The sequence below is a fragment of the Mustela nivalis genome (assembly GCF_964662115.1).
Source record: "Mustela nivalis genome assembly, chromosome: 12".
NCBI lineage: Eukaryota > Metazoa > Chordata > Mammalia > Carnivora > Mustelidae > Mustela > Mustela nivalis.
In genome coordinates, this window is record NC_139031.1 from 21,958,943 (window position 1) to 21,983,377 (window position 24,435).

Consider the following 24,435-nt stretch of genomic DNA (forward strand, 5'->3'; position numbering starts at 1 on the left):
TCCTCTCTCTCTGCCTGCCTCTCTGCCTACTTGTGGTCTCTCTCTGTCAAATAAATAAATAAAATCTTAAAAAAAAAATCTATCAGGCAAATATGACATTTTGAAGAGCAGTAGCAAGAAAGCTATAGTTCCTGGGGTACTGGGGTGGCTCAGTGGGTTAAAGCCTCTGCCTTCAGCTCTGGTCATGATCCCAAGGTCCTGGGATCGAGCCCCGCATCCGGCTCTCCGCTCAGCAGGAAGTCTGCCTCCTCCTCTCTCTCTCTCTGCCTGCCTCTCAGCCCACTTGTGATCTCTGTCAAATAAATAAAAATCTTAAAGAAAAAAAAAAAAAAGAAAGCTATAGTTCCTGCCCTTTAGAAGTAATACACATAAAGAATATTTGGGGAAATGTTTTGACTGGAGAGAAAAAATGGGCAGGTAGGCAAGAAATATCTTACATCTTCTCATAGACTTGAGAGACCACCATCTCCACAAATTCTGTTCCCCCCTCCCCAACTATTTATTTTCTTTACTCCCATGAGAAATAAAGTAAGCATCAGCTTGCAAAGAGAGTGTGAAGCAATTACAGGAGAATACAATCCACGCAGTACACCGGCGGCAGTGGGGAGAAGTCCAGGCCAGCACAGACAACCAGACAATAAGGTGACTCAGGTCAGGCAGCTCTCGGACCTTCCTCAGCTTCACTCGCAATTAAGAAACAGGGGTGATCCAGGACACATGAACTCATCAGAAATTAGAGGAATAACTGTTCTCCCAACCACAGGTCTTGGTAGGGACTTGTCTTGATCCCTGTCACCTGTCAGAAATGGTTGCCTCAATACCAAGAAACAGAAGGAAAAGCAAAGAGACCAAAGAACTCACCATCCACTCAGGCATGTGAAAAGCTGAGGTGCCCTCATTGCCGTCCCAGTTCTCCATAGTGCAGGCTTGGGTAATATACGTCCTGAAGCAAAAGGGAAGGCTGATTTGGAAATGCCAGGGTTTTTTGAGAGCCCCAAAGCAGAATCAAACCTAGTAATTCAGAAATTTACGGTATCTAGCAGAAGCTGCATCCCTTTCACAGAAGCTTTCTATTCAAATTAAGATCATTAGTCAACTGCCTGACAAGTCCCTTACTGGCCTGCTTCAAACCTTCTGCTTTGGATTCAAAATCAGACCTGATGCAAGGTTCTGCACCCAGGCACTGAACTTCCCACAGGACACTCACTGTTTAATGCTACCAAAGCAGGCAACCCCTGCCTCCCCAGTGGGGACTCTCTGCAGCAACAGTCAGTCTTCCTCTCTTTCCTGGTGTGTAAGACACTTGTTAATTTCTCCCGCCCCTCAGGACACGTCACTGGAGGTGCTGATACCAAGATCAATAAGGATCGAGGTCAAGAAGGCACTCCCATTTCTCAAGAGTTGCTTGACTTGGATCAGTACAGTAAACAGGCGTTTCCTTGAAATCGAGAGAGTTCTTTATGGCTTCAAGTTTAAACAGCTAGGCAGAACTTCCCCATCTGCTCACACCAGGGGTCTGGCACCAAACTCGGGCATACCTCAAGTTAAATTCTTATTGTAAGGGCAATTTGATTTGGATGGTGCCAGGGAAGATCTCTTGCAAAATCAGAAATTAGAACCTCTTAAGAAAAGTTCTAGGACCACAACTCCCTCTGCTGGCTCCCTGTGCTATATCCATGAAGGTCCAAGAGCCTTCAGCCGCAGAAACATAGGTGCTTATTGTAAACACACTGCATCCCTTAAGCCAGTCAGGAGCTACTACACTGTAAGTTTAGAGGGAGCCAAGGTTTCCAATCAAGATTAGGGTTGCCTCCAAGTTCCTACTCAGAGTAGGTTTTTACTCACCAGTTTGGTTTTGGGAAGAGGCAGAATACCAACACAGTAGCCCTATACTCTTAACCACCTTAAGGGACCTCAGAAGCTGTTCCCTCTTGGGTTTGTAGGCCAGCTCCCTCCACATACTTCAGAAGTTTGGAAATAAGACAATACTAAAGATGGCCTACCTGCTCTGCTCATTCCTAGAGTGTATTATCCGTAAGAGTACCATAGATTGATTTCAGGCACAAAGTAAGCCCAGTGAGATATGCCTGCTTCAAAAGGACCAGAGACTCTTTCAGTGTTAAGTCCCATCACAGAGGATAATTTTTCTAGAGCTGACGGTTATAATATTAAACTCAGGATTATTGGTTCCCTGTCCCTTACGGCCTTCACTGGTTAAGAGAATAATCCTTTGGATGTGGAATGGAGAGGAAAGTAATGTCTTGGGGAAGAGGTATTATAAGACGCCAGAGAAGGCAAAATTCAAATGCCTGACCTGGATGTCTGGACTAGAAAGAAAGGCAGGTGAAAGTGGAAGGGGACTGTCAACCTGGTGAATACAGAAGGGTCAAAGGATGAGAGACCTCAGGGTAGGTAGAGACGAGATGTAATAAGAAGAGAGAGCAGAGCTGCCTTGGTGGTTCAGGGCATGATCTCAAGTCGTGAGTTTCAGCCCAGTGATGGGCATGGAGTCTGCTTAAGGTTCTCTTTCTCTCTGTCTCCTGCTGCTCCTCCTGCTAAAAGAAAATCTAAAAAAAGAAGAAGAAGAAGAAGAAGAAGAAGAAGAAGAAGAAGAAGAAGAAGAAGAAGAAGGAGAAGAAGGAGAAGAAGGAGAAGAAGGAGAAGAAGGAGAAGAAGGAGAAGAAGGAGAAGAAGGAGAAGAAGAAGAAGAAGAAGAAGAAGAAGAAGAAGAAGAAGAAGAAGAAGAAGAAGAAGAAGAGGAGGAGCAAATAGCAGAGGTGGAAGTAAAGGAAGCTGTGGTCACAGAGGCTATGGAGTAAAACAATGAGTGATGCCAAGATAGAGAAGGCCAAAGAAATGCAGCAGTGATATGCCCTCTGAGGTCAGCACGTTAATTCTGATAAAGCTTTAGTTGCCAGCCATCTCCAGTCATTGTCCTCTGACTCTGCTTAGTTAACCTCCCTCTCCCTCCAGTTTTCCAATCCATACAGTGGAATAATAATAATAGCCTCCTCGTAGGATTGATGCAGGGATTTAAAAATGGTGTATACACTAAGGGCTTACTAAACAGTGGCTCTTACTTATGTCATTATGCTGTGTCCTTTTCTACCTCATGCCTTTGCTCATGCCATTTTCCCAAATTGAAGTGCATTAGTTCTGCCTTCACTTCCCTCATCTTCATATATGCAAATTCCTTAAGATCTGGCTCAAATGATAGTACTGCCGTGGAATTTCACATAGAAAAAGAATCCCCCTTTCCTCTACTATTAGTCTTTGGTCACATCACTATTTTCACCCTTTCTCAAATTAAGCATACCATGTACATATGTTGTCCCTCATTAAAATTCCAGGCTTTTCAAGGGCTTAGTCAGTTTGAATTGTCCACAGTATCTGGCACACAGTAAGGGCTTAAGAAATTTTCAAATTTTGTATGCTGTATGTACACCTTACAGTACTCTGGAGGTAATTTGCATAATCAGTGTGTTCTGTATATTTATGTCCATTTTACTGAATTTGGAACATTATTTTATTATACAGGGGCTTAGTTATACTACTGCCCACAGCTAGGACTTATTTGTGGTGAGTCCTTAATGGGGTTTTAATCCTTAATTATATTATCTCTGCAGGAATATATAATCCATTTTCCATTGCTTGATCTACATCAATAGTATTCCATTATGATCTGCATCATAATAAAACTCTTGCGAACAAATCAAGGCCAAAAGAGTGGAGTCCAACCCTGAAAATATTTCAGTGATCAGCAAATTACTAGATTATCGGTACTCCTGTAGATGTTTCCTACATAATCAGCTATTAAATAAATGGAAGATGACTGCCGTCATGGTCATGTGAAAACATGCACGAAAATGACTTTTAAAGAAGACGGGTGAGAATAAAAGAATAAGCACAAAATACATCACTTTTGCAACCTAAACTGTCATTTTAGTTGTAACTTTTTGTTTTTTTAATTTTATTTATTTATTTTAGAGAGAGCCAGAGCACAAGAGCTTGGGGGGGTGGGGAGTGGACAGGGGAGGAAGGGGAGGGAGAGAAGTCTCAAATGGATTCTAAGCTGAGCAGGAGGCAATGCTGGGTTCATCTTAACCACCCTGAGATCAGGACCTGAGCTGAAACCAAGACTCTGAAGCTCGACTGACTGGACCACGGAGGTATCCTGTTTGGTTTTTTTAGTGTAGTTTTTTGTTTTTTAAAGATTTCATTTATTTATTTGGCGGATTTGACAGACAGAGATCACGAGTAGGCAGAGAGGCAGGCAGCGGCTGGGGGGGGGGTGGAGGAGGGAAAGCCGACTCCCCGCTGAGCGGAGAGCCTGATGTGGGGCTCCATCCCAGGATCCTGAGACCACAACCTGAAGGCAGAGGCTTTAACCCACTGAGCCACCCAGGTGCCCCTTTAGTGTAGGTTTTAACTAAAGTAGACTTCCTTTGTAAACTGCAGCCTTACTACTTGGTTCTGCAATGATGAAGTGAAACAAAAACACAACAGGAGCTGTTAATCACATTTGGGGACCGAAGATCTAGGAACTGAGTAGGGGTGCATATGGCAAGAGGCATGGGTGTACAGTTTTAGTTATAAAGTTGTTTATGGGGACGCCTGGGTGGCTCAGTTGGTTAAGTAGCTGCCTTCGGCTCAGGTCATGATCCCAGCGTCCTGGGATCGAGTCCCACATCGGGCTCCTTGCTCGGCAGGGAGCCTGCTTCTCCCTCTGCCTCTGCCTGCCATTCTGTCTGCCTGTGCTCGCTCTCTCCCCCCCTCTCTCTCTGATAAATAAATAAAATCTTAAAAAAAAATAATAAAGTTGTTTATGATCAAGTTTCATTTTACTGTATAGAAGGGGCATGAGTAAGACTGCACATGGTTATCTATAATCACTGTTAACATTTAAGTTTGCAACTTCAGAAAAAATAAGTTACACAAACTACAGGTGCACCTATGGCCTTCAGGCTTTACAAAAATTGACCAAGTGTGTGAATAGCTCAAAAGAATCTCATCTGTGCTCCAAGAAGAACAACTTGAAGTTGTACGTGCCCGTTGTGCTCCTGTCAGAGGTGATTTAATGGCAGTATGGTTAATGAAGGCAAGCCAGGTGACTTGCCAGAGTGAGTATATGCTTGGCTAGAGGAGGAAAAAACAAGTCAGTATTTCCAGGGGGTCAAAGTCAAAAAAGAACCACAAAGTGGTGAAGAAGTAACTACAACAGCAGAACAGTTTTAAATAAGAGGTGATAAATCTGGAACCTAGAAAGTCATAAGGCACAGGACAAAGAATACACAAATGTGACCCTGTCCTCTATTCCTGGCTTGTCTCTAATGGTTTTATTAGATGTTGGCAAGTCACCTAATTACTCTCTTCTTCAGTTTCCTTATTATAAAACAAGGGGGAGGTGGGGAATAGTGTGACTGTGGTAGGTTAGAACTGGTTCCTTCCAGTTCTGACACACAGTATTTCTAAACTGTCTGCTTTCTCTGAAGCTAGAAGAAAAAGTGATAACTACTCCTTAGTAACCTAAGTTACAGCTTATTGTACAGGCTAAGATTTTTATTCTCCTGAGTTCAAAGTTCCATCTGGTCAGTTAAGAGGCTGGCTGGAATTGGTAGGCCTCAGATCTCCACAGCCCCTGCAACCTGGAAGTGCTAATGTTACCATAGCAAATGGGATTGTTGAATTCTCCCAACCTAAATGTTAGGCATTCTCTCAGTGCCTTAAGACTCATATCCCGGAGGAATTTTAGACTCCACATGGAGGCATCATCATTGCTGGAAAAACTGCAGGCTTTGGAGCTAGACAGGCTTGGGTTTAAAGGCTAGCTCTGTCTCCTTCTCTCTGTGTGTATCTTTACATAAAGATACAACTATATAAGCTGTATAATTTTTTGAGCCCTTGCTTCCTCATCTATAAAACAGGATAATAATGCCTTCCTCACATGACTGTTATCAAAATTAAATAATACATAGAAATACATAAAAAGTGCCAGAAATTTATTTTGTCCGAAACCAGTCATAGCAGAGTAGTACCAGACTATCTGGTTTACTTATCTCACACTTACAAACTATGTAACCTTAGGCAAATTACGTATTCTCCCCGTGCCTCGTTCTCATCTGTAAAATGGGGATATTAAAAGTATCTACCTTAGGGGACTGCTGAGAGGATCAAATAAATTTACATATATATATATATGTATATATATATACATAAAAATGTATACACATATTTATACACACACACATCACTTAGAACCATGCCTAGTACTTTAAAATTCACTATTATTACCAATACAACATGTTCCTTCCCAAACACATTCAAATCCATCTTCCACATGATGAATTCATTCAACCAAACCACAGATATTTATTGAGTGTCTATTATGTATCAGCCAGCATAGAAAGACAGTCCCTGCTTTCATGGTGTTTCCTGTCAGGCCATTAAATACGCAATTACAATACAAATATGAAAAATGAGAAGGTAAGTACAGGATGCTATGCAAGTATATGGCAAGGGTGCCAACCATGCATACTGGGAGTGAGAAGCTCCACTTAAGCTGAAAGGTAAAAGATGATTAGGGGATACCTGGTATGTATTTGGCCAGGAGGAGTATCGAGAAGAGTATTCCAATAGAAAGAAGAATATGTACTCCATAATGTCTCTTGTACTCTGTCCTTTCTTCATACCAGCTGTCTAAAGCCTGACCATCATCACATCCATCTAAATTAGTGCTTCAAAAGCTTGCATGTGCCTACAAATTACTTGCAGTTCTTATTAAAATGCTGATTTAGGTCCCAAGATTCTACATTTTTTAAAAAAGATTTATTTATTTGAGAGAAAGAAGAGGGAGAGGAGAGGAAGGAAGAGAATCCTGAAGCAGTCTCCTTGCCAAGTGCAGAGTCCAATGTGGGCTTGATCCCAGCACCCTGAGATCATGACCTGAGCCAAAACCAAGGGTTGGCCACTTAACCAACTGAGCCATCCAGGTGCCCTCCAAGACTCTACATTTTTAATAGCTCTCACATGATGCCAGTAATGCTGGGACTATGCTTTGACAAGGGCCTAGATAATTCCATCCCTATATAGCCCACCTCAGTTTGTTAAATCAACTTATTTATACGTGATTATCATCAGTCCAATAATTTAAAAATCTGATCACATCACTTCCTTGTTCATAACACCTCAATAGCTCCCCACTTGTCCTCAAAATAAAATCCAAACTCCTTAGCATGACACACAAGACCCTGCATGACTTAGCTTGCGCATACCTCCCAAGCCTCAGCTCTCTAAACTCCCCCAAACCCCCACTGTGAACATATACACCCCTTTCAAAATTTAGCTTATCTGTAACTTCTTTCAGGACACATTTCCAGCTCCTGGCCTAGGTTTAAGAATCAGTTCTGTGAGCTACTGACTAATCCCCCAGACTGATCATTTGTCTGTTTCCAACTAAAAATGCAAGCAATTTGAGGGCAGAGATTATGCGTTTTATTCTAGTATTCCAAGTGCCTAGCATATAGTAAATAAGCAATGAATATGTGCTGGATGGTAAAATGACTTAAAGAATAGCTAGATCAGAATAAAGCTTCAACTGAATAAATACAGGATAGACACCTAAAGGGTAAAAAGAAAGTAAAGGGACTCTGGTATGACTAAGAACTGACAAAACCATAATTAAAAACATCACTGTAACAATATTCTGTACCTCCCTGCCACTAACTAATCCAGGCACTGTTTCTCAAGATAAATAATTAAGCAATACACAGACTACAGTACACTAACGCAGGCACCACGCCACCTTTTCCACTTCCTGTTAAGTCCTCTAGATTCTGGGAGTGGAGTGTGGAATGTAAATCCTCAATTTCCCTGACACAGCGAATAGAGCTCCACTCAGGTCAAAGTTCAGTTTGCTGCAGTTAGCACCTCTAGCTAAAACTGTCCTTAAAGAGAGGTCAAGCTAAAACTTGAAAACGTCTTAAACTTGAAAACAACCAGGGTAAGAGTGGGAAGGAATTTATCAGACTGGAGAGGGGTGGCGTACAGGAGGATGGGAAGGGTGTGGGGTAAAATACTGACATATATTGCCATTAAATAAATATAGAATGCAGACTTCTTACTATATTCTTTCAATTTTTATATTTATTTATTTATTATTTTTAAAAGAGATTTTATTTATTTATTTGACACAGAGAAAGAGATCACAAGTAGGCAGAGAAGCAGGCAGAGGGGGAGGGGGAAACAGGTTCCCCGCTGAGCAGAGAGCCCCATGTGGGGCTCGATCCCAGAACCCTGGGATCATGACCTGAGCCGAAGGCAGAGGCTTAACCCACTGAGCCACCGAGGCGCCCCTATTCTTTCAATTAATGAAACTTTTCTGGAAGTGTATTAACCTACAATAAATACACAAATCGAAAAGTTACAATTTGGGGCGCCTGAGTGGCTCAGTGGGTTAAGCCTCTGCCTTCGGCTTGGGTCATGATCTCAGGGTCCTAGAATCAAGCCCCGCATCGGGCTCTCTGCTCAGCAGGGAGCCTGCTTCCCCCCTCTCTCTCTGCCTGCCTCTCTGCCTGCTTGTGATGTCTCTCTGTCAAATAAATAAATAAAATCTTTAAAAAAAAGAAAAGTTACAATTTGAGGGGCGCCTGGGTGGCTCAGTTGGTTAGGCGGCTGCCTTCGGCTCAGGTCATGATCCCAGGGTCCTGGGATTGAACGCATATCAGGCTCCCTATTCAGTGTTCTCCCTCTTCCTCTGCTGCTCTGCCTGCTTGTGCTCTCTCACTCTCTCTGTAAAATAAATAAATAAAAATCTTAATAAAAAAAAGAAAGAAAAGTTACAGTTTGATAAAATTTTCGAAGTCAATACATTTATGTAACACTACTCAGATAAGGAAAGAGAACGAGACTAGCGCCCAAGATCTTCCCTCGTGTCCCCTCTCAGGCATTTCCCTCATTTCTCCTAATAGGTAATTCCTATCACCACTGATCAGTTTTGCTTATTTTCTTTTTAAGAATTTATTTATTTATTTGACAGAGAGACAGAGACAAGGAATACAAGCAAGGGGAGTAGGAGAGGGAGAAGCCGACGTCTCGAGGAGTAGGAACCCTGATATGGGCTTAATCCCAAGACCCTGGGATCATGACCTGAGCCAAAGGCAGACGCTTAACAACTGAGCCACCCAGGTGCCCCAGTTTTGCCCATCTTTGAACCTGATATAAATATCATCAAATATCATCATTTTCTGCTCAGTACGTTTCTAAGGGTTATCCAAGTCACTCACATTTAGCAGTACTTCATTTGTTTTTATTACCAGAAGGTATCCCATCACATGAATATTCATAAATTCTTTAATCCATTCTCCTGTTGAAGACCGTTTTTGGTTTGAGGGCCATAAAAAAGTGATATGGCTATGAACATACTTGTGTGTGTTGTATGGTGCCTGTATTAAGTTACTTCTGGTTGGGTATCTATCTAGGTGTGTAATTGCTGGTTATAGGGTATGCATATGCATATGTTCAAGCTAAGTAGGTCATGTCAAGCAATTTTCCAAAGTATACTTTCTACTCCTATCAGCAGAGTATTAGTGTTCTAGCTGCTTCATATCCTAGCCAGTGCTTACTTCTGTTGGTCCACATTCTAGGTAATGGTGTCACATCATGATTTTTATCTGCATCTCATAGTCGCCATTGTCATCACCACTGAGCACATTTTTTTTTATGACCTTTATTATGTTGAGGTACAATTCCTCTATATCCATTTTGTTGAGAGCTTTTATCATGAATGGATGTTTAATTTTGTCAATTGCTTTTTCTGTATCTATTGAGATGATCATACGGTTTTTATCCTTCCTATTGTTAATATGATGTATCACAGTGATTGGGTTGTGGATATTGTACCATCCTTGCATCCTTGATGATGATGTATGATCATTTTAATATATTATTGAATTTGATTTGCTAATATTTTTTGAGGAATTTTGAATCTATGTTCATTATGAATATTGGCCTATAACATTTTCTTTTGTATGTGTGGTAAAATATTAATAAGATTTGCCAATTTAACCATTTTACAATTTTTTTAAATAGGCTCCATGCCCAGTGTGGGGCTGGAACTTACAACCCTGAGATCAAGAATTGCATGCTCTACCAACTGAGCCAGCCAGGTGCCCCAACCATTTTAAAGTGTATATGTCAATGACATTGAAAATATCACACTGTTGTGCAACCAGAGTCACCATATCCATCCCAGAACTTTTTCATTATCCCAAACTGAAACTCTATACCCGTTAAACAGTACTTCCCCATCATCCCCTTCTTCCAGCCCCTGGTAACCACTCCTCTCCTTTCTGTATCTTTGAATTTCACTACTCTAGGTATCTCATACAAATAGAATCATACAACATTTTTCCTTTTCCGTTTGGCTTATTTCACTTGGTATGATTTTTTAAGGTCCATCCATATTGTAGCATGTGTCAGAATTTCACTACTTTTTAGGGCCAAGTAATAATATTCCATTGTATGTATACGCCACAGTTTGTTTATCCATTTTCCATCCACTGGTGGACATTTGAGTTGTTTCCTTTTGCCTATTATAAATAGTGCTGTTATGAACACAGGTGTGCAAATACTTGTTCAAGGCCCTCCTTTCAATTCTTTGGAGTATATACCCAAAAGTGGAATTTCTGGATCATATGTTAATTTATTTTTCTGAGGAACCAAAAACCATACTTTGCTTTCTATTGAAGTTGTCATTTTACATTCCCATCAGCAAGGTGTAAGGTTTCCAACTTGAAAAACTGGGAACTGTGTATTGTCAAGCACATTTATATCTGCTTATTGGCCATTTGGATATTCTTTTATGTGGAGTGACTTTTTAAATCTTTTGCCTGTATTTCTTTTTTTTTTTTAAGGTTTTATTTATTTATTTGACAGACAGAGATCACAAGTAGGCAGTGAGGCAGGTCGGGGTGGGGGAGCAGGCTCCCCACTGAGCAGAGAGCCTGATGTGGGTCTTGATGCCATGAGCCTGGGTTCATGACCTGAGCTGAAGGCAGAGGCCTTAATCCACGAAGCCACCCAGGCACCCCTTTTGCCTGTATTTCTAGTGGATTGTAAGTCTTTCCCTTATTGATTTGTATGAGCTATTTAGGTATTCTAGTTATGAGTCTTTGGCAAACATTTCCCACTCTGTGGCTTGCTTTTCCTCTCTTACTGTTGTATTATTTTTAACTTTTTATTTTGAGATAATTTTAGACTTAGAACAATTCACAAAAACAGTACAGAGTTTTCATATACACTTCACCCAAGTTCCTCTAATGTAATATCTTGTAAAACCAGGGCAATTACAAAAATTAAGAAATTAACATTGGTACAATACTATTAGCCAAACCACAGACTTTATTTGGATTTTACAAGTTCTTCCTTGAATGTCCTTTTTTAGTTGTAAGACCCAATCCAGGATCCCCCACTGTGTTTAGCTGTCATGCCTCCCTGGTCTCCTCCAATCTATGAAAATTCCTCAGTTCTTCCTTGTCTTTCATGACCCTGACAAAGGTAGCTGACTGAATTCTGGAATAAGGCTATGCATTGGGGTGCCTGAGTGACTCAGTCGTTAAGCGACTGCCTTCAGATCAGGTCACGATCCCAGGATTCTGGGATCGAGTCCCCCATCGGGCTCTCTGCTCAGTAGAGAGCTTGCTTGTGTTCCCTCTCTCTCTGTGTCTCTCTCTGTCAAATAAATAAATAAAATCTTAAAAAAAAAAAGCAGCTATGCATTGACCAGATTTTTAAAAAAACAAGAAAGCCCTATATCTTACCTGCTCATCTCTTTTGATTAATATTTTTAGTCCCCCCAGTTTTATTGAGATATAATTGTTATATAATATCATATTAGTATAAACTATCATATTAGATATATATCATATTATAACATAATGATTTGGCATGTGTATATTGCAAAATGATTGTCACAGTAAGTTAACATCTATCACTTCATGTAGTTATATTTTTTCTTGTGATGTTATCTATTCATCTTTTTAAAATTTATTTGACAGAGAGGAGATCATAAGTAGGCAGAGAGGCAGGCAAAGAGAGAGGGGGAAGCAGGCTCCCTGTCTTGGGGGCTTGATCCCAGGACCCTGAGACCATGACCTGAGCTGAAAGGCAGAGGCTTAACCCACTGAGCCACCCAGGTGCCCCATCTATTAATCTTTTTTGATAAATTTTTAGTAGGATATAGATATCAACTTATATATTAGTAAAGATAATAATGTCAAAGATCAGTTAATTTGATTTCTGTATTTTAGAGATAAAGAAGCAAAGAGCTAGAGAAATTGCTTAACCAAAGTTCTACAGTACTCCTTTTATACACTGATTTCATTTGGCAGATAGTTTTCTTATTTGTGACTTTCATTTCTTTTTTTAATTTTTAAAAATTAATTTAAATCCGGGGCGCCTGGATGGCTCATGGGTTAAAGCCTCCTGCCTTCGGCTCAGGTCATGATCCCAGGGTCTTGGGATCGAGCCCTGCAACGGGCTCTCTGCTTGGCAGTGAGCCTGCTTCCCTTCCTCTCTCTCTGCCTGCCTCTCTGCCTACTTGTGATCTCTCTCTGTCAATAAATAAAAATTTTAAAAAATTAAAAATTAATTTAAATCCAATTAATTAACACAGCATATTATTAGTTTCAAAGGTAGAGTTCAGTGATTCATCAGCTTATATAACATCCCAGTGCTAATTACATCACGTGCTCTCCTCAAGTTCAACACCCAGTTACCCCATCCTCCTCCCCTCCTCCCCTCTAGCAATCCTCAGTTTATTTCCTATGATTAAGAGTTTCTTATGGTTTGTTTCCCTCTCTGATTTTGTCTTGTTTTATTTTTCCCTCCCTTCCCCTATGTTCCTGTTTTGTTTCCACATAAGAATGAAATTGTATAATTGTCTTTCTCTGATTGACTTATTTCATTTAGTATAATACCCTCTAGTTCTTTTTTTTAAAGATTATTAATTTATTAATTTATTACCAAGAGAGATAGCGAGAGAGGGAACACAACCACGGAGAGGCTGGAGAGGGAGAAGCAGGCTTCCTACCGAGCAGGGAGCCTGATGTGGGGCTCAATCCCAGGACCATGACCTGAACTGAAGGCAGACACTTAATGACTGAGCCACCCAGGCATCCCAATACCCTTTAGTTCTATCCTGATCCTTGGAAATGGCAAGATTTCTTTTTTTTTTTTTGATAGCTGAGTAATATTCCATTGCAGATATATGCCACATCTTCTTTATTTATTCATCGGTTGATGGACATCTGGGCTCTTTCCATAGTTTGGTTATTGTTTGTGACTTATTTATTTATTTGAGAGAGCAAGCACAAGCAGAGCAGGGATGAGCAGAGGGAGAAGTAGGCTCCCCACTAAGCAGGAACTCCTGATGTGGGGCTCAATCCCAGGACTCTCGGATTATTACCCAAGCTGAAGGCAGATCCTTAACTGGCTGAGCCACCCAGGTGCCCCTGTATTTAACTATTAATAAACTTTTCTAGTGCTTTGGGGCGCCTGGATGGCTCAGTGGGTTAAAGCCTCTGCCTTCGGCTCAGGTCATGATCCCAGGGTCCTGGGATTGAGCCCCGCATCGGGCTCTCTGCTCGGCAGGAAGCCTGCTTCCCTTCCTCTCTCTCTGCCTGCCTCTATGCCTACTTGTGATCTCTGACTGTCAAATAAATAAATAAAATCTTAAAAAATAAATAAATAAACTTTTCTAGTGCTTTAAATACCCTAAGTGTTCAGATATTATCTCTTCTTAGTCAACATGAACTAAGTATCTATTTCCACTAGGAGATCAAAAGAGCCTAAATTTTCATTTATAAAATAAATCACAGGCACAAAAAGTACAGCCTAGGGAATAATACTGTAGTCAGTAATACTGTAATAACTTTGTATGGTGTCAGATGCTAGCTACACTTACCATGGCAAACACTGCATAATGCTTAAAATTGTCCAATCACTATGTTGTACACACAAAACTAACATAGCATTATATGTCAACTATACTTCAATTAAAAAGAAATAAAAAAAAAAAGAGAAATCAATAGGCCTAAACAGTTCCTGAATTCCTGGTCTGTTTTCTTAATTTTGTAGGAATGAGAATGAACTGCTCTTATAAAAAGAGAAAAAGACATTTTTTAATGAGTCACAGACAGAATAATGGCCCCTCCAAAGACGTCCATGTTCTAATTTCCAGATCCTGTGAATAACAGCATAGGTAAGGCTGCAGAGGGAATTGAGGTTGCTAGTTGCCTGACCTTGAGATGGAGAGCTTATCCTGAATTATCCAAGTGGACCCAATATAATCAAAGGTTCCTTACAACTAGAAGAGAGAAGCAGAAGAATGAATAAGACCCACAGACAGACTTGAAGATGCTACACTGCTGGCTGTGAGGATGGGGGAAAGGGCCACAGGCCAAGGAATGCTGGGTGCTTCAGATGCTGGAAAAGGCAAGGAAATGGATCCTGCTCTTGACAGCCCTACTGACATTTTTTAAAAACTACTGAAGTATGACTGACATACAATATCCTATTAGTTTCACATGTGTATCATAATGATTCAATATTTTTATATATTACTAAATGATCCCACGTTAAGTTTAGTGACCATCTGTCACCATGCAAAGTTATTACAATACTATTAACTATATTCCCTATGCTGTACATAATTATATCTCCATGCCTTATTTTACAACTGGAAGTCTGTACCTCTTAATCCTTTCACCTATTTCATCTGCTCAAACCCTTTCCTCCTCCGGTAACCAACACTTCATTTCCTGGACCTGAGAGTCTGTTTCTGTTTTGTTTGTTCATTTGTTTTATTTTTTAGATTCCACATATCAGTGAAATCATACAGTATTTGTCTTTCTCTATTTCACTTAGCATAATACCCTAGGTTCATCCATGTTGTCACAAATAGCAGGATTTCATTCATTTTTATAGCTGAGTAAAATTCCTAACATTGATTTTAATCCACTGAGTCCCATTCTGGACTTCTGATCTCTAGAACTGTAAGTTAATACAATCATATTGTTTTAAGCCATAGAAAATTAAATAGGAGGCTCTGAGATTTTAAGGAGCAGGGGAGATTAGGCATTTGATTTGACATATCTCAATTATTTTCAAACAACTACTCATGCATACTCAGGCGTGGTTGGCAATATTTGCATAAATTTTAAAATTCTATATATTACAGGAACTAATATTGTTTAAACTGCTTGGGAATAATATTCCATTTTGTGTGTACAAATTCTTATTTTGTATGGTTAGAGCATTGTCAGTCAGAGTGGTGGAAGACATGATTAAAGAGGTAGGCAGGGGCTCATTATGCAGGGTTTCTGCAGGCCCCAGAAAAGTTTTAATTTCATTGTAAGAATAACAGGAAATGGGGTACCTGGCTGATTCAGTTGGTGGAGCATTCAGTTCTTGATCTTGGGGTTGTGAGTCTGAGCCCTACACTGGGTATGGAGATTGCTCAAAAATAAAATCTTTTTTTTTTTTTTAAGATTTTATTTATTTATTTGACCCACAGAGAGAGATCACAAGTAGGCAGAGAGGCAGGCAGAGTGAGAGGGGGAAGCAGCCTCCCCGCTGAGCAGAGAGCCTGATGCGGGCTCAAACCGAGGACCCTGAGACCATGACCTGAGCTAAAGGCAGAGGCTTAACTCACTGAGCCACCCAGGCACCCTAAAAATAAATCTTTTTTTTTTTTTTTTTTTTTAAAGATTTTATTTATTTATTTGACAGGCAGAGATCACAAGGAGGCAGAGAGGCAGGCAGAGAGAGAGAGAGAGAAGCAGGCTCCCTGCTGAGCAGAGAGCCCGATGCGGGACTCGATCCCAGGACCCTGAGATCATGACCTGAGCCGAAGGCAGCGGCTTAACCCACTGAGCCACCCAGGCGCCCCTTAAAAATAAATCTTAATCAAACAAACAAACAAAAAAACAAGAGAGAAAAGGAAGCTAATAGGGATTTTTGTTTTCAAAAGATCACCATGGCTGCTATAAGGAGACAAAACTGAATGAACAGGAATGGAAATGAGACTAGTTAGAAGGTCATTCAAATATATGAAAGATGATGGTAGCTTGAATTGCTACCATCATTAATGACGGTAGTGAATGAATTTAAGATAAATGTTGGTGGTTGACTCAATAGGACTTGACAACAGACTGCATCTAAAGAATGAAAAAGATATCAAGAATGACAATCAGCTTTCTGCTTTAAGCAACTAGTTAAACAGGGATGCTACTGACTAAAACGGGGTAGAATAGGGAGAAAGTAGGTATGAGAAGAATACCAGGTCTTAATTTTGGTCGTGTTGAATTTGAAATGTCTATGAGAAGCAAGTGGAATTGAAATAGCAACTGAATAGAGTCTGGAGTTCAGAGAAAAGTCTGGGCTAGAAGCATAAAATTAGGAGTTACTGATTTCTTCCATTTCCAGAATTTAAATCCACGTATGCACAAATATAAAACCACGAGAGTGGATAAATTTGCCTAGAGAAGGAGAACGAGCAAATAAACAAACAGGATCCACATCTGAGCCTAGATCCATCATATAGAGTAGAATGAGAAAAGCCAGCAGCTGAAATTTGAAAAGCAGCCACCAGAAAAGCAAGAGGAAAATCCAAAGAAAATGGTGTCACTGAAATTAAGTTAAAGAGATTATTTCAAAAAGGAAAGAGTGATCAGCTATTTCAAATACTGCTGGGACTTTGTTAAGATGATAGCTGAAAATAGTTTTTAGGATTAGGCAGCATGGAGGTATCTGGTGATTTGAGGGGGGTGAAGGGATGAAAGCAGGATCAGGGAAAACTGAAGAATGACCAGGAGGTTAAGTAGGAGAGGAGTTTGAACAGACAAGTCTTTTGAAAAACTGGGCTGTGAAGCAGAGCAGAGAGATGTGGAAATAACTAAAGGATTATAAGTCAAAGAAAGTGATTGATTTGTGTGTGTATGTATGTGTGTGCTTTTGTTTAACAAGATGGTTACTAGAGCTTGAGCAAACTCTGAAGAAACGACCCAACAGAGAGGGAGTATGAGAATGTGTGTTTGTGCGTTATGTGTGTGTTTAGAAGTATAAAAAAGGAAAGAGAGCTAAATAAGGCTGCCAGATAAAATTCACTATGCCAGCTATATTTGAATTTCAGATAAACAACAAATAATTTTCTTAACATAAATATGTCCCAAATATTGCATAGGACATACTATAATAAAATTACTTGTTGTTATCTGAATTTAAATTTTAATTATGTGTTTTGTATTCTTGCTGTTGCCAAGTCTGACAACCTTAGGGATAAATTAAGTAGAAAAGTCTCTGAGAAGATGAGAATGGGATCCAGGGCACAAGTGGAGAAACTGTTTTTAGTTAGGATTGGAATACTTTATTTTTTATTGAAAGAAAAAAGAAATAGATGCAGCTTTATAGATCATAGTAGTAAGATAAGGGAATTCACATCTAAGAGCCCCCTCTGACAATGAATTATGACATAATAACATCAATTAAGGGGGTGGGGAAGAAGAGCTATAGGAGAACTGTGAAGCATTAAGAGATAACTGGCTTATAGTAACTTAAAAATAGACAACTAGCAGCCACAGAAAGTTTCTAAGTAGGGCAGTAATATTTCTGCAGAATAATATGATAAAAATATGCTTAGAGAAGATGCATTCAAGAGAGAATGTGGCTGAAAGAAATGAGGACAACTTTAGGGTCAACCCTGAAGATGTTAAAGTCCAGATTTCCAGGTCACAATTATATGGAAAAAAAAAAAAAAAAGAACAAATTTGAGAAATTATATAAAGGAAGAACTAACAAGATCTAGTAAAAGATGTGGACACAGAACTGAAGGGACGAAAGTTCCTATTTTACACACACACACACACAGTCATCACCAACGTAGTACATTCAAATTCCATGCATCAACAATTTATATCATTAGTGCCTTATGTCTGTGAAAATAACCACTATGATTATTCTTCCTACCTGGCACTTTTCTGCCAAAAAGTTCTAATTTTTTGCTTTACAAATTTTTTTTTTAATATTTATTTATTTGTCAGAGAGAGAGGGAGAGAGAGCAAGCACAGGCAGACAGAATGGCAGGCAGAGACAGAGGGAGAGGCAGGCTCCCTGCCGAGCAAGGAGCCCGATGTGGGACTCGATCCCAGGACGCCAGGATCATGACCTGAGCGGAAGGCAGCTGCTTAACCAACTGAGCCACCCAGGCGTCCCTACAAAATTTTTTGCTTTTTTTTTTAACCTTTTCTCATGAAAGTCAAATAAGGAATATTCGAACGAGTTCCAAAGCAAATCAATCAAACATAACCATGATCAGGAAGCAGATCTTTTTAGATCCAAGGACAGGGTATTATATATTTAAGAGATTCCTAATAAGAAGCAAAAATTGTCCTAGACTCTTTTGAACATTAAAGAAAACCTACTAAGTGGATTGTCCATGGCCATCCTACATATAACAACCCACCATCCAACTGCCAAGTTTTGGAAGTTGTATTGATGAATGAATTAATGTCTATAAGGTACTTTAAAGTTTGGAGAACAGAATATGCAAAGATTCTCACTATTTGCAGTACTTCTGTTTTAAGAAGTCATTGCAAACACTGAACCAGCAATACTGAAGCATTGCTCCTAAAGAAAATACAGGGTTAGACTCCTGTGAGCCAATGGCCATAACATTTTCATCAAATGATTAATTGATAACCCTGCTTTATGTGGGTTTTTATTTTTAAAAAACCTTATTTAATAAATATTCTTGATTCACTAACCCTGAACTCACACCCAACAGTACTACAACTCATGACTGAATGACACACCATTTTCCTCTATAAAGCACATCACAGCTTTTTTTTTGTGCTTAGGAACACTAGATAGCACACTTCAAAACTACATTTGGTGGACATTTTAAACAGAGAAATCCCAAGGAAGAGTGCAGAAATGCAAAAAACGCAGCACTAAATAAACCATGAAAAGGACACTTAGATGAGAGCTTAAACAAGAAGGCAGAACAACGTTGCTTTGTTTGACTTCAACTAGGAACATACATGTCAGGTGACTCTATACATGTCCATGAATGGGCAAGCAGGCAGTATTGATTTGGGGTACAAATAAATTTTAGCAAGGAAGCAAATTTGCAAATATGGAATCCGAGAATAATGGGGATCAACTGTGCTGTTGTATTCACTTGCTCCAAATAAGTCCAAGGCAAGTTTGCCCTGATTTTTTACAAGTTATGAGCCAGTTTTTGCCTGCAGATGCTATAAGTACCTCCTGACGTCCATAAATCACGTCAATTCTACTTCTTCTTCTTTTACTTTTTTAACCTCAATTTTGCTTCTAACTGTTCTAACTGAAATTCTCTATAAGATAAAGATGTCCTAGTCAAAATCTGCCAAGTCTGGCAGTGCCCAGGAAAGTAGAAGAGAAATCAATCTTCTTCTTCTTCTTCTTTTTTTTTTTTTTAAAAGATTTTATTTATTCATTTGACAGAGATCACAGGTAGGCAGAGAGGCAGGCAGAGAGAGAGGGGGAGGCAGGCTCCCCACTGAGCAGAGAGCCCGATGCGGGGCTTGATCCCAGGACCCTAGGATCATGACCCGAGCTGAAGGCAGAGGCTTTAACCCACTGAGCCACCCAGGTGCCCCTTCTTCTTCTTTTTTTAAAAAAGATTTTATTTATTTATTTATTTGACAGAGAGAGAGAGAGCAAGCACAAGCAGAAGGAGTGGGAGAGGGAGAAGCAGGCTCCACAATGACCAGGGAGCCCAATGTGGGGCTCAATCCCAGGACCCTGGGATCATGACCTGAGCTGAAGGCAGACGTTTAACCAACTGAGATACCCAGGCACCCCAGAATTCAATCTTTTTAAAGCAAGCTGACATTGCAGTGTTGTTTTTTTTTTTTTTTTTAAGATTTTATGTATTTATTTGACAGAGATCACAAGTAGGCAGAGAGGCAGGCAGAGAGAGAGGAGGAAGCAGGCTCCCCGCTGAGCGGAGAGCCCGATGTGGGACTCAATCCCAGGACCCTGGGATCATGACCTGAGCCGAAGGCAGAGGATTTAACCCACTGAGCCACCCAGGCGCCCCTGACACTGCAGTGTTAACAGCTTAAGTCTACATCTGATTGCAAGAGAAGCTCTTACACAACGAAGACTTACAAGGACCCATATTCAGACATGTAAGACTCCTGCTTCCAAATAGTTATGCCTACGTTTAGACTGATCTTCTGCTAAAAACCACTCCAGCAGACAGGTCAATAAAACCTAGTATTCTGCCATGTTCCCTGACTTTTCTTCCCATCTCTATATCAACTATGAAATATTCTCTACTCTTCTCAAATATCCAACTATAACATCTATCCCTTACTCTCAGAGCATTATTTATAGTCCTATTTCACAGGGAAAACTAAAACTATTAGATGGAAAACAATTTTTTTTCAACTTCATGACACCAAAGCCTACAACCTCACCCACATCTATCTTTTCTTACCTCCTTTCTATCTTAATGGAAAAGAATTCTCTCTTCCCATCTGTTAGGGACTAAATTGTATCCTCCAAATTTACATGTTGAAGCCCTAATTCCCAATGTGACTCTATGGAAATCGGTCCTATAGGGAAGCAATTAAAGTTAAATGAAGTCAATAAGTGTGGGATGTGAATCTCATGGAACTATTGTCCTTATAATAAGAGGAAAAGACACCAGACTGCACTCTCTTAGCAGCACACAGAGGAAAGGCAGTGTGAGGACACAGAGAGAAGGCAGCTATCTATAACCCAGAAAGAGAGGCCTCACCACAAACCAACCCTGATAGCCCCCTTGATCTTGGACTTCTAGGCCCCAGAAACATGAGAAAATAAATTTGTGTTGTTTAAGCCACCAAGTCTGTGGTATTGTGTTATGGCAGCCCGAGTAGACTCAGAAACCATCTAAATTCAGTCCTTCCAATGAGAGCTCTGGATCAAGTTATCTCTCACCTTCTCAGGGGCTGTTCTCTATCAATTATCCCCCTTCACTCATACTTCTTCAACTTCTCACCCTCTATGACTTCTTCCCAGAAGCACAAAATATGTTCAAATTTCTCCCATCCCCCAAATAAATAAATCATCTCACCTTCCACCTTTCAGCTATGGCCATCTAACTTACCTTCAAACTGCAAAACTCCTTGGCTTTCTAAGCTTGCTGTACCTCCAATGCTTTACTTTCCAGTCACTCCTCCAGGTACTATAGTCTGGCTCCTTCCAACCCATTGAAACTATTTGTACCAAGGTCACCCTGTCCTTGTTGCTAAATCTAATGGAGATTTCTCAGCTTACTTTATCTCTTGACACTGCTAATACCTTTTCCTTGAAAAGGAAACTCTTCCCTTGGCTTTCATAACATTATACCCATCTTTTCTTTGATCTCCAAGACATATTACTCAGTTTCCTCTGTAGCTCCCCTCCCCTGCCACTTTGGGTCCTTAAAATGTAGAAATTCTTAAACTTACCTGTTTCCTCTTCACAAAAAACATTCTCTTACTCATATCCATGGCTTCATTTACAATTCATATGCAGATAACTTCCAAAACTCTGTATCTAACATCTCTCTGACCTTTAGCTCAAAATGGACAATGACCTACCAAATGGCTCTACTCTATGATGTTCCCATAGGCACAACATATCTACACTTAACTGACTTTTTCTAACTAGGGAGCTACACAAAAAAATAAGTAAACAAATAGATGAAGTAGTTAAATTTATGATAAATACTCAAAAGGAAATGACCAAGAGGCTAAAGTAAAGTATAAAGGAAGAAACTACCTTTGATAGAATAGTCAAGGAACATATTTTTAAATAACTTTTTTTTTTTTAAAGATTTTATTTATTTATTTGACAGAGAGAAACCACAAGTAGGCAGAGAGGCAGGCAGAGAGAGAGAGGAGGAAGCAGGCTCCCTGCTGAGCAGAGAGCCCGATGCGGGACTCGATCCCAGGCGTAACCCACTGAGCCACCCAGGCGCCCCTCAAGGAACATATTTTTAAGATGGTAACACTTGAGCTAGGCCCAGAAGGATGAGAGAAGGCTTGCCATCTGAAAATAAGTAAACTGTAATTGCAAAGACTCCAATGTAAGAAAGACCTTGGCATGTTTAAGCAATGTAAAGACAATTTGCAGCTCATTACTTCTACTATACTCCTATCTTTCTTCAGTTATACTTGTTATAAATCTCCATGAATTCATTATCATCCAATAAATTGTTATTTTTAAGTCCCAAAGATTTCCTTGTGCCTATGTGGAAACACAAATAATAAGAAAACATTACTGACTTACTTCAAAATAATATTCAAAAAACTCTTTTCAACTTTTCTAAATTTAAAATCTTTATTTAAAGCTGTTATCATTTTATAATTTAATAATATTGTAAAACAAATGAAAATTTATTTATATTTTTTATATTTACGGATGAATTGTTTGGTTTTAAAAAGGAGATTAGATGACTCATTTTTTCAACCCACCATCTGTAGTATAATATAAAATAATGTATCTTATGCAACAAAATTTTTTCTTTTACTATGCCGTAGAGGATATTGGAAAATATAATTTTTTTTAAAAATTTAATTCCAGTATAGTTAACATACAGTGTTATGTTAGTTTTGTGTGTACATTATAGTGATTCAACAATTCTATACATTACTCAGTGTACATTGTGGTAAGTATACGCAACAGAATGTTTTTCAGTAGAGATACAGTGCCAGTTAACTTACAACATAACTTTGAGACTAATCATTTATAATTTAAAGAAAAAAGAATTAAATATTTTCAACAGACACAAGATGAGTGCTTTGAAATGCTACACAACATGAATACTGACTCACCACAAACATGAAATCGCCCTAGAATACCACTTAAATGACAGTTATCCTGAACTTTTCATGAGAACTGAATAGAACAGATAGGTAAACTGTTAGGACTAAAGGTATAATCTTCTTAGGAGTTATAAGTGTTGTTGAAATAATTAGTAGATAGTAAAGTAAAAATAGTAAGAATCTCCTTTGATTCTGATTCAGATAGGTAACTGACAAGGACAGGAAAAAAAAAAAAAAAAAAAAAAAAACCCTTCTTGTTAACACTTCGTGTGGATTCCAGATCTGCACAGGAACAATGCAGCCACTGTAATCTGAAAGCCCAGAGATCCAGTGGTTGAGACCTGATTCTGAGATCTTCTGCTTTGCTTTTCTTTTTCTCCCCCTTCCTTTACTATCAAGAAAACAATAGAAGGCATGGGTATTCAGAAAAAGTTCATTGCTATGGGATTTATGCAACAAAGTAATACTGAGTGAAAACTGGCTCTTAATTCTGATTATCAACAAGTCTATTCAATTCCTTATCTACTTATTTCATACCTCAATGTGGAATCCAAGGAACCTACTCTCTTTATAGAAAAGTACACTTTGACACACCACTCCAATGAGGCCCCTCAATTTAAGAAACTGAATCCTACCTCTCTAAGTGCAACAGAGGGCCATTTCCTTAAAACGATTCCCCGAACTATCAAGTCTATCTGATTGTGGGATAGCAGAAGAGATTAACTCTCCGAACAATGATTTGAAAGTCATCATTGTGCTACAAAGCATATGGCAAAAAGATAGCATGTCAGTCGCCAGGTCAACCTAACTTTGGAAGCACTATTCTCTCCAGAAAAAGTTTTTATTGTCATTAATATTTAGGAAATCTCTGAAATAACTAGAATTTACAGATCATCTATTACAGCAATTCAGTAAATCCCCGTGCTTACCGTGAAGCTTGCTTCAAACTTTTTTCTCACAGAGACAGTATAATAAAGAAGTGAACAGCTCATATACCCAAGAGGAATGTCTAGGGGTGGTAGAACTCTTTATAGAACCCTATGGATCGAATTAAAACATGGACAGATAAATAACTGTCAAAAAATAAAGAAAGAGTAACTGTCTAGCTAGATTAAAAACAGTCAGCCCAAGAGATCACTCTTGTGGAGAGAGAGAGGAAAAACAGAAGAGTCACAGGTGGACACAAATAAATATGGAACGTGTATACAAACTAAATTTAGCGATTACCATTCTAAGGCTACCTGAAGGAAATGACCAAGAACACAATCAAAATTGTAAGTGGGTGGGGTTGAGGTCTAAAAAAGTGTTATAGTGGGGCGCCTGGGTGGCTCAGTGGGTTAAAGCCTCTGCCTTCGGCTCAGGTCATGATCTCAGGGTCTTGAGATGGAGCCCCGTGCTGGGCTCTCTGCTCAGCAGACAGCCTGCTTCCCTACCTCTCTCTCTGCCTGCCTCTCTGCCTACTTGTGATCTCTGTCTGTCAAATGAATAAATAAAATCTGTAAAAAATAATAAAAATAAAAAGTGTTATAGTGCAAGGAGT

General features: G+C 39.5%; 2 protein-coding genes and 1 long non-coding RNA gene across 7 annotated transcripts in view; 2 read left to right on the forward strand and 1 right to left on the reverse strand.

Moving 5' to 3' along the window:
* LOC309845745 overlaps positions 1 to 24,435 on the forward strand; it is a 413,192-nt gene that overhangs the window by 236,174 nt on the left and 152,583 nt on the right. The window lies entirely within an intron of this gene.
* Positions 1 to 24,435, reverse strand: part of AHCYL2 (adenosylhomocysteinase like 2) — a 165,138-nt gene that overhangs the window by 54,073 nt on the left and 86,630 nt on the right. Inside the window, exons 1-2 of one of the 5 annotated variants that reach the window (XM_082694026.1) lie at positions 1,208 to 1,283; positions 862 to 943 (exon numbers count right to left, since the gene is read on the reverse strand). The exons of 2 other annotated variants lie outside the window; for them this stretch is intronic. In XM_082694026.1, the coding sequence (XP_082550152.1) occupies positions 862 to 918 (57 nt within the window). In that variant the 5' untranslated portion in view covers positions 919 to 943; positions 1,208 to 1,283. Of the gene's footprint in view, positions 1 to 861; positions 1,297 to 24,435 lie in introns of those variants that run through there. 2 more of the 5 variants (XM_082694023.1, XM_082694025.1) reach the window with 2 other exon arrangements.
* Positions 1,995 to 3,041, forward strand: LOC309845790 (uncharacterized protein; the record flags this gene model as incomplete). Its single annotated transcript, XM_082694137.1, has 2 exons — positions 1,995 to 2,034; positions 2,563 to 3,041. The coding sequence occupies 2 exons, from the start codon at positions 1,995 to 1,997 to the stop codon at positions 2,817 to 2,819; spliced, it is 297 nt and encodes a 98-aa protein (XP_082550263.1). The 3' UTR covers positions 2,820 to 3,041.